Genomic DNA, 11,089 nt, shown 5'->3' with positions numbered 1-11,089 from the left:
CTTCAGTTCTCGATTGGACCTTTCAACTAAATTGGCTTGAGGGTGATATGCACTTGTGTGGATTTTTTTTATCTTTAAAACTTTACACACCTCCTTAAACACCTGACTCATGAAATTGGAACCTTGATCCGTTACCAATTCTAACGGAGTTCCAAAATAACAAATGTAATGCTCCACAAAAGTTTTTGCAACAGTATTTGATTCCTGATTATCCATTGGGGCCACAATTAAGAATCTTGTCAAATCGTCCTGCATTACTAGTCCATATTTATTACCAAAATCAGATTCTGGTAATACAACTATATCCATATATATTTTTTCCAGAGGTTCCGACGATGTAGTGGTGATTTTCATGGGAATTTTGTTAGAACTTCCAATCTTATTCTTTTGGCAGGAATCACACTGTTCTACATAGTTTTCTATGTCTCGTCTCATATTTGGCCATGCAAAGATCGTGCCAATTATTTTACTCATTCGTTTCGCACCTACGTGTCCACCTAATGGCGCGTCATGAAACTCGTGTAAAATTGTGTCTATATTTTCTTTTTCTGGCGTAGCGTTATATAATTATACAGTCATTCGCGGACTGGGATTTCTTTTACACAGACAAGACCGTCGTTTCCAAATGCTCGTATAATACTAGTTTATTTCCATTCCTTTTACATTGGTGCACCCTGACTCAGAAGGCACAGCAGGGGAGATAACTGCTTGTGCTGGTTTTGCTTATCTCAGAATGTGTAGGCTAAGAGAGATAATAATGTTTACGAAGGAAACATTCTATGTAAAAGGCAATAAAAGTTTATATCTATCTATGCTATGTTTCTACTGTAATCTATCTTATCCTACAAGCCATGTGGTATAACTCCTCCGGGGTGAAAAAGGACGCGTGTCCTCAGGCGTTTTCGTTTGATGCATTTGAAGATGGTGGATTTCTAGTTCTTCTTTTTCGTGAAACTCTTGACAGTATAGTTGTTGATAGCTTTTTGTAATGTAGGAGAGCAAGGACAAGGATAGTAACAGTTATTATCGTTGAGAGTGATATTCCTCCTAGTAGGCTCCAGTTCCAAATTTCATTTTTGTATTGTTTCAGGTACACATGGTCAATCTTCTTTCTATTGGAGAGGGCTATGCTGTCTACTTCGTGCAAGTCATTTTCTTCTGGTTGTTGGTCGATGAGAAGGTTGTGCATTGCTCCTTGAACGACTGTGCTTTGGATGGTACTCTCTCTAGTTGTGAATGATTTGTTTTCGAATTGGATACTGCGGTTTGAGAATGTAATTAGAAAGTTTCCCGTAAGCGTGCGGTTATCCGGGCCGCAGTTCGAATTTAGAGATCCATTCTTCGCATTGTTGATGAGAATAAGATTGTCTGATATTGCCTGAATTTCTGTTTTGGTTGTTTGTATTGTTTTGCATTGACTTTTTTTTCCAGCCAACATAGGATTTATACAGATGTCGGTGTACCTGTTAAGGAACGAGCTTTGTTGTATGTACTCGTCTGGTTTAGATGTTGTGTAAACATTTTTTCCAAGCTTTATCACGAAGTCTGGGTGATTTGTAATAATTTTACCTCCTTGGTTCAGTGGGATTATGCGGATAACTGTCCCTTCTTCTTGTTCCAGTTGCGGAATACGAGTGATGTACAGAAGTGTATTCTCGCTGGTAGCTATTTTCGGCTTAACTAATCTCAACGCTTCTTCAGGGAGATCAACAGTTACTCCTTGCTCTTCCAATACGGATTTAATTGTATTGATTTCGATTAGAGAAAGAATCTTGTTGCTTGCTAATGAAATTTTAGATAGCATTGTGGCTTCTTGTATGTCTTCTAGGATCTTGTTGATGGTATCGATTTTGATTATTGTTCTTAGCGTCTCCATTTCGTCAAAAAATTATTCTGTTCTGGTTACCTTCAATTATTTCATTAATTGCATTTGTTAACAATTGAAGTCTCTTGCCTATCTGGTTGTTCACTTGATATTGTTTGTTATTGCTTTCAATTAGTTCGTTCATCGTTTGGTTGATGATACGTAAATCTTCAGCATCAGGCGTTCCACCAATCCATTTCCAGACCGTTCCAATTATTTCGATGCTCCGTTGACGGCGGGATCTCTGCGGCTTGATTTGCATTAAATTAGCGTATAATTCCTTAACTTTATGTTTAGCAATTTGAACAAAATGATCATCCGACTTCTTATAGACTACTGTGGTTAAAAGATTGATAGTAGTTTCTATTTCCGTTATGTTAATAGGATGTATAATATTTATATTTCCTATTTGTAATTTACATTTTCCTATCTTTACTGTGAGAATTGGTTGATTACTCACATTGGTAATTTCTAGTTCTTGGCAGTAACAATTAATATTGATCAATGTTGTGAATATTATAAATGTATACATTTTGTATGTGAAAATTATATGGTATTTGTATTGTTTCTTAACTTATAATTTTGATTATTCTTATTATTGTTTATATTTTATAATCGTGGTTGAGTTTCGTGTTTCTTCTGGGTTATGAAGTTCACGATTTTTTTTTGGCGTTGAGGGAAACTGAAAAAAAAAATAATGCATGAGTTTTTTTTTTGTGAAACGCTAAAACGAGGTTAATTCTTTTTTCTGTTGATGATGGTGATTCTCCTGTTGAGTGGGGACCTGGAAAAGTAAGAATTCAATTTAGTTTTCTAATTCTTTTAATTTTGTTCTTATGTCTTTTAACGTTTTTTGGGATCTTTATAGTTTTTCCAGTACTCTCTACACATTTTGTCGTCGTGAAACGTGGATCTAGTTTTTTCCTCGTGGTTTTCTTAATATGAATGTTCTGACCTTCGTTCACTGTTGGTGGTTCTTCTTTGGAGTCATTGTGTTTTGTCATTTTCTTTGAGGTTTTCTGGAGATTTTTCGTTACGTTCTTGAATAACCTTTGTGAGTGCTCAGCAATCATAGAAGGATCTGTAATATTTTGTTGATTGAAAATAACCTCGTTTGGGGTAAACGATGTGGCTTGATGTGAGGTGTTGTTATATAGAGAAGTTACAATTTGAATGATCTCTGGGGATTGAAGATCTTTAAATTTATGCTTGTTGGTATTAAATATTTCAATTATTGTACTGTGAGTTTTTTCTATTTGTCCATTTGATTCTGAGGATGATGCAAATTCTATATTTGTTCCGAAGTTGGTTAAAAAGTCTCTTAGTTGAATGCTAGTGAATGCGGCTTCGTGGTCGCAGATTATTCTTTTCGGAGGGCTAAATGTTCTAAAGTATTGTGATAAGGCGTTTCTAATGTCGAATAAATTACGTGAGTTTATTTGTATCAGTTGCAGATGTTTTGAGAAAGCGCAAATTAATGATAGGTAGTAGCGTTTGTCAATGCCGAAAATGTCCATATGTACTCTTTGGAATGGAGCGTTTTCAATTGGACGTGGTGATATTTTTATGTTATACGGTTTCCTTTCATATTTGTGTTGTGCACAAATTGGGCAGGAATAGACGAGACGACGAATTTTCTTCAGCATTCCAGGAAAAAAATAAGAACGCTTTATCTGGCTTTCGACTTCGGAAATGCCTCGATGGGCTCGCTCGTGTTTTTTTTTTACGATTTCGTCTTGTCTTCGTTCTGAGGGTATATCTTCGACCATGTTTTGCGTAATTACGAAATGACAATCCGAGTTGGAAAAATGTTCTTTGTATACTTCTTGGATTGTTTGAAATAGACATTCGGGAGCAAGGATAGCGCTTTGCTTCCCATTGGAACATTCTTTTAAAAAGTTAGTTATGTTTTCGTGATTATACTCAGTTGAGCATATAGTGGTTCTTTTGTAATTAGGAAATGTATTTTCTGTTAAAATTGAATTGAAGCTAGACGTTCTGAATATTATTTGATTTCTGTAGTTGTTTATAGGTCTTTCAGTGAAATGCATATAGTGATCATCCGATGTTTGAGCTGAATGTACTGTATCAGCATGGGATGAAGGGGTGTTTTTTTCTAATGATATTACGTCTAAAGTGTTTTTGTTTTCTACTTCGTTAATGTTGATTTCTACTGAGTGCGTCAGCGACGACGTTTGTTTTTCCAAAATGATATCTATCAGTTTTTCTTTTTCTAATTCCGATAAATGTTCAGTCCGAATAAGTTTTGAAATTGTAGCCTTGTCTAATGTTGTTTTAGAGTCCATTGGTATTGGTGACAATGTCTCAAAATTATTCACGTTCAGCAACGGTTTTCTAATGTTTTCTGTATTTGGTGGTTCACGATTTTCGGTTCGGACTAGAAAAGTAGTTCTAAAATTTTGAGCTTGATAAAGTCCAGGCTCAACAATAATTTCTTCTGTGAGTTTTGTTGATTTTCCTACGAACCCATCTCCATTTTTATCGCATGGTACAGTGATTAGGTGGTTAAATTGTTCCAACTCGTTGGTAATATAATGTTTGGAAAATTTAATAATTTTGCCATTTATTTCTAATGTGCCGAATTTGTAATTAATTTTCCCATTGTATTTCGATAATGTTTTTGAGCCTATTAGTCCGTCAAAAAATGAGTGAAATTCAAGCTCATAAAATAAAAGGGGAGGCATTCCGTCTAATATTTGTGCTTTTACTTTGGAAGAAATAATACTATTATTTTTCACGCACTTTACTATGAAGGGTTTAATTTTGATTGAATTTTGCAGAATTCCGGGTCTTATTAAATTTGTATTTGCTCCCGAATCAATGAGAAATTTAAGATTTTTGTTCTCATGTTGTATTTTGAGATATGGTAAATAGTTGTGATCTATTTGTCCGGATCTGTCGCGGGGATTTCTAAAAAAATTTACATCGATGTTGTTATCGATGTCATCATCGTCTTCGCTATCCAGTAGCTCATGATTGTTAACTCTTTTATTTAAAGTTAATTTAGATCTAACTGAACCGATTTCCATTGGTTCAACTGTTGTTTCGGGTGCATCTGGTTTACGTCGCCTAAAGTCTTGTTTTGGTATGTTGTTAAATCTTGAATGTCCTTGATGTGAATGGCTGTTTTCTTGTCCCGATGAACGAGAAAATCCAGGTTCATTCTTTGGCTTGAAAAATGCAGTTTGTGCGGGTTGAGCTAAAGGCATATGAGTCAGATTTCTATTAGACTCATTCGACGTGAATTTGCATATGAACGCATATGCGTTTTCAATAGTTTTGGGTTCTGCTGCCTGTACATAGCCAAAATATGGTTTCTGTAGTCCACTGACGTACGCTGCTAGGCTGTATTCGTCGATGAAGTTATTTATTGCTTCCCAGTGGGCATTATACTTTGGATTTTGCTTCGCCAACGATTTTATACTACACACTAGTTGCTTCGTTCTTTGGTAATGTTTGTTCACATTACCGTCCATTTTGTTGTGCCATAACTGGCAATTATAAGTGGATAAATCCTGTTTGTCACCGAGCGCTGTTAATAATATGCTCTTAATTTCATTGAATGTGGTAGGGTTTCCGTTTGTGCAAAGAACGTCTTTGGCATGCCCTTCTATTTTGTTCGATACTGCTGTAAGGTAAATTTGAAAAATATCCGGAGAAACTAAGTTTTCGAATATTCTTAATGTTTTTTCTGCTGTTTCTAACCAGCTTGCTAATTGCTTTTTATTGCCATTAAAGGATGGCAACATTTTTATTGGATCAGGGATCCGGAAGGGGTCACCTTGGGTAATTTCTCTCCGAATTGAGTCGTCGGGACGATTTACAGGCGCAGTGTTTATGGTATTCTCAGTTCCGTTTCCCAATTGAGAATCATATACTGCTTGTCTAGCCGTGATATTCTCAATTGCTTGCATCATACGTGCAAGTTGTTGAGTAATACCATGTAGTGGGTTAATCTCATTTGATTGAGGCTCCGTCATGTTGAGAGTCTCTATGTTTAAATTTAAATTTTCCACAGGAATGTGCGAATATTCCTCCGACTCCGTACTCGTGTCGGATTCGTCGGAACTGGTATCGTTCTTTTTACTTTTAAGAAACGATTCTCTTGTTTGCTTCAAAACGTCTTTAAATTTGGGCATTAATTATCCCTTTTAGCACAAAGTTTCAAATTGAAATTGAAGAAAACCGTCTATCTTGTAGTGCGGTAATCTTACAGAGAGCTCGTGTCTATCTTGTAGTGCACTTATCTCACAGTGATGGATTTATTTGTAGTGGCGCGAAATTCTCTCTCTTAGAACGGATTTTCAGCGCACTAACAACTAATCATTAATCACTGGCTGGGTTTCTAATTTCATATCACTTATTTCACTTATAGTAAAAGAGAGACAAAAAAAATGAACTCACCCTTTTTTTTACAATCGTGTCCTATGGTTCGCGGTGAACGATGCCGGTTTTCCGGATGCCTGCGAGCGGGGGGGTCCTCAACTCTGAACGGCGGATTTAATCCTTCGGCCGTAGATGCTTGCGCGGAACCACTTTTGATACACGGCACGGTCACTTCACACGATTCCGGACGGCTGCGCCAATTATACAGTCATTCGCGGACTGGGATTTCTTTTACACAGACAAGACCGTCGTTTCCAAATGCTCGTATAATACTAGTTTATTTCCATTCCTTTTACATTGGTGCACCCTGACTCAGAAGGCACAGCAGGGGAGATAACTGCTTGTGCTGGTTTTGCTTATCTCAGAATGTGTAGGCTAAGAGAGATAATAATGTTTACGAAGGAAACATTCTATGTAAAAGGCAATAAAAGTTTATATCTATCTATGCTATGTTTCTACTGTAATCTATCTTATCCTACAAGCCATGTGGTATAACTATATAACGTAAATTCCTTATTAAATTTCATTGCTCCAAATTGGATCATTTCCAATATTTCGGGTTGTTGTACCTTTCTGAATGATATTACGTGGATTTTTTTCTGTTGGTTCAAGATTTCCGTATTTTCATTCAAGTATCGATAAAATCTATCAAAGAAGGTTTTGTTGTTTATTAATGCGCATTTTTTTCCTTCAATAATTATTCCTATAATTCCTTCCTTGTGAAATGTCAACATATTATCTTTTGTTAAGTCTCTTGTTCCATGCGGAATAGAGCAAATTGAAGAAATTTCCTCAAAAGCTGATTTGCTGTTACAAATCAAAATGTTCATGTCTGCTTGATTATTCAGTGCTTTTTTGGTAATTTTTAGTTTCGAAATGTCTATTAATCCTTGATTTCTTACATTTTTGAACTCCTCGAATATATTTTCCGTACTATTTTTCAATTCATATTTATCATTGTCCGCTATATCTATGCGCAGGAATGCGTTTTCATCCGAATCTAATAGTTCGTCCGATTTATCATGTATTTCATTTTCGCTGTTAGTCATCGTTAAGTCCCTGTTCGATTCTGAGCTGTACTCAATTAATTCCTGTTGTCGCTTTTGTTGTCGTGTAACAATTGCGACAGTTTCTTCTTGCACATTAGAATCTGATTTCAACCTAGAAAGAAAATCTGCCACTATATTATCTCTACCTTGTTTATATCTAATGATACAATCCTTCCCTTGCAACTTTACACGTAATCTGGTGAGGGTCGAAGAGGTTTCTTTTAAATGCCATAGCGACACCAATGGTCTGTGGTCAGTATAAACAATAAATTTTTGATTGAATATATAATGTTTAAAGTGATCTACTGCCCATACAATTGCTAATAGTTCTTTCTCAATTGTGTGATATTTTCTTTCGGCTCCAATTAGTCCTCTGCTTGCAAAGGCTATCGGTCTATCCGTGGTTTTTTCATTGGATAATACGACTCCGATAGAATGTTCGCTAGCGTCCGTCGTTAGGACAAATGTGTCATTATAGTTTGGTCGTATTAATAATGAATCTGAGGTCAAAAAATTTTTCAATTCATCAAATGCTTTTTGGCATTCTTGAGACCAATTAAATTTCACATTTTTACTTAGCAAGTTATTCAATGGTTTCCTAATTTCTGCAATTTTTGGTATAAATTTTCCATAAAAATTTACTGTTCCAAGAAAAGAACGGACACCTTTGACTGTAGTTGGTGCTTTCATATGCTTAATAGTTTTGATGTTTTCGTCTGTCGGTCGAATTCCGTGTTGATCAATGATGTGACCTAAATATTGAATTTTCGTATTTAAAATTTGGCACTTCCTTGGCTCAATTTTTAAATTATGTCGACGTAACGCCTTTAATACTCTGCAAAGATTTGCATTGTGTTCCTGAATAGTTTTCCCAAATATTATAATATCATCTAAATAAACAATGGCTTTGACATTTTCCAGCTCGTAGATTACTGTATTCATCAGTTTTTGAAATGTTGATGGGCTGTTCCTCAATCCCATTGGCATTCTCGTGAATTCAAAATGACCCTTGGGGGTAGAAAACGCCGTTTTTGCAGCATCTTTTGGGCTAATTGGTACTTGAAAAAATCCTGATTTCAAATCTAATGTTGAGAAATATACACTATCCCCAATATTGTCGAGTATCTCATCGATGAGTGGGATAGGATATAAAGGGCTTTGTAATCAAATTTAATGCTCTAAAATCTACTACTATGCGATATTTTTTGTTTCCTTCTGCATCAGTACCTTTCTTAGGGATGCATAAAACTGGTGCATTCCATGGACTTTTACTAGGACGTATTATTCCTTGTTTGTACATTTCTTCAATTTCTCTGTTTATATGTTTCTTTGTTGATTCAGGGAATCTGTACTGCCTTTTATTAATGGGCACATTGGTTGTTGTTTCAATCTCGTGCATAATAGTGTTGGTATATGTTAATTTATCTTCTTTTAGAAAAAATACATGGAATAATTGTTTTTGTTCCCATCTATTATTCCTGTATATGCATGAACTTGTATTAAATTTGGATTTGCAAATTGATTATCAATTTCTTCATCTGTACCTAAAATGGCGTAATCAAAGTTTTTACCTATTTGTACTACATGTTTCTGCAAAAATTCATTCCCTAATAAACAGGGCACTATTAGGTTTTCAACCAGATGTAACTTTATTGGGAAAACTTTATTACCTATTAATAGGTTTATGTTGACCGACCCTAATGTTTTTGCCTTCCCATTTCCTATACCTTTTATTATTATTTTGTTAGTAGTGTCTATTTTTTCTGTAATAATTTTGTTTGCTACATCAAGTCTCAAGAGATTCACTGCTGAACCTGTATCTAATAAACATTTCAAATTATAAGGTGGATCGTTCTTTACAATTGCTTCAATAAAGAATAATTTCTCATTCGAATGGCTTGTATTTATAGTTATTTTGTTTTGTACTTCGTGATTATTTTTCTCATACTTTTTCTCTCGTGAGTTGACCCTCCTTTTATTTCTCTCATTCATCTTAACGAAACCTACACTATCCTAATTCCTACCGGCTGAAATACTCAGGTAAGGTTAGTCTGTTCTATTACCTACTCTGTTTATTTATACCTATCTCATGACTCATGGGATTTTCCATGTGTATGGAAAATTCCGGCATTCTTATATTGCTCATTCTTATTGTAGATTCCTTAATGGATTATCTCATATTGTCTGGTTAGAAAAATGTCTAATGAGATTAATTGGAATTAATTTTAAGGGGCGCTGCAATAGGTTTGAGCTCTAGACTAGAACTAATTTATTTCACAATGTTTCGCATTTTCATATCTGACAAGAAACATTGTTTAATTACACGTATCGCCACAGGCAGATTTCCTATATCTCTATTAGGAAGCTGCTATTCCTTTATTTTCCCATTGTCCTTGCTCTATGGCTACCCCTCTTCTTCTATGGCTGTAAGGTTCTGGTAAGGTATACCTGGAACATCTGGTAAGGTATACCTGGCGGTGGGTCTTAATGTAGGGATCTTAACTTGTGTACCACTCGTTCCTGCCAGAATGCAATGCTTTGGGCGGTTACTTGCAAATATTGAAAACCCTATCTTAATTGCAGGATATTATTCTTTGGAAATGGCGTAAGCTTCTTGTAAATTACATAACACCAATCTTCGTTGTATATATACCTTGCCATCAACATTTTTTGAAATAACATTGTCTCGTTTTCCTGGACTCGCTCGACTTATTTCCTCACTGGTATAAAAACCTCCTGTAGTATTTTGGTCATCTCTGTGATATGTTGGGAAACATCGAATTCCTTCATTATTTTATAGGCTGACCAGCTTTTGGGCAAAGTGGTGAAGCGTCCGAGCGGTCCAAGGCACTTTCTTTAGGAAATAAAACAACTTTTTACTTCAAACTGTGAATTCCGACTGTTCTTTATTTTCTTCATTTTTCTTTTAACGAAGCATTCTTAATCTTAATTCCTACCCATTGGACTCCACAGGCGGAGCTTGCCTATTCTATTACCCACTCTCTATTTATCTCTACTGCTACCTATCTTATGCTGTATGGAATTTTCCGTTTGTATGGAAAATTCCGACATTCTTATATGTAAATCCGTATTGGATTCTTCCCTATGTTCTAGTTGGAAAAATATCTAATGAAATTTATCTATGAAGGCGCGTTACAGTGGTGTGAATACGATACTTGCTGAATAATTTCATCCTCGCTTGTAGAAGATACGCTGGCAATACTCCTGATTGATTCCAAGCTGGGTGTTTCTAGCGACGGTAATGACACTGAAATTTAATAAAAAATATATATTTAGCAACCTTGCAAACAATTAATTTATTAGATTCGTTATTAGAATTTTTACTAATACACTCAAGTCAGTTTATTGAAATCTAAAGCTTACCTTGGCTGTTGACAGCAGGAACTTCGGATGGTCCAGCTCTTCGGTTGTGTAATAATACAGTTTCCAGTGGCGCAAATGTGCCAATGTTGGAAATGCTGTCATTCAATTTCACTTTTGATTTTTTTGAGTTTCGAACATATTTCTACGATATCTTCAAGTTTCTTAAAAAGTTTTTCCGGGTGATTTTGAAAACTTTTATCTACTGTGACATTGATAAAGTTGTTTATAATCATATCTTTCACATTTACTTTCTCCAAAGCGTTTTTAACTTGATCAATCTGAATAACTAGAAAATCTTCGGTAATATCTGTTACTTCTGTGATAATTTTGTTAAGGTCTTTTCGTGCTCCAAATATTTGTTCTTTACAGAACTTCGTGTTGTTAC

The 11,089-nt window shown here is 35.4% G+C and overlaps 1 protein-coding gene across 1 annotated transcript; it reads right to left on the bottom strand.

Annotated features, from left to right (window-relative positions):
• Positions 1-619: 619 nt before the first annotated feature.
• On the bottom strand, positions 620-6,762 carry LOC129779966 (uncharacterized). Its single transcript, XM_055787778.1, has 2 exons — positions 6,290-6,762; positions 620-2,648 (listed from the first exon to the last, which is right to left on the bottom strand). The coding sequence occupies exon 2, from the start codon at positions 1,874-1,876 to the stop codon at positions 893-895; it is 984 nt and encodes a 327-aa protein (XP_055643753.1). The 5' UTR covers positions 1,877-2,648; positions 6,290-6,762; the 3' UTR covers positions 620-892.
• Positions 6,763-11,089: the final 4,327 nt, after the last annotated feature.

The sequence above is a fragment of the Toxorhynchites rutilus genome, chromosome 3 (genome assembly GCF_029784135.1).
Source record: "Toxorhynchites rutilus septentrionalis strain SRP chromosome 3, ASM2978413v1, whole genome shotgun sequence".
Classification (NCBI taxonomy): Eukaryota; Metazoa; Arthropoda; class Insecta; order Diptera; family Culicidae; genus Toxorhynchites; species Toxorhynchites rutilus.
The sequence above is the reverse complement of the archived record's forward strand: the minus strand, read 5'-3'. Positions and strand labels throughout refer to the sequence as shown.

Bases quoted from the DNA above. Each gene is read 5' to 3' on its own strand.
- LOC129779966 (XM_055787778.1), bottom strand. From the start codon at position 1,876: ATGGAGACGCTAAGAACAATAATCAAAATCGATACCATCAACAAGATC.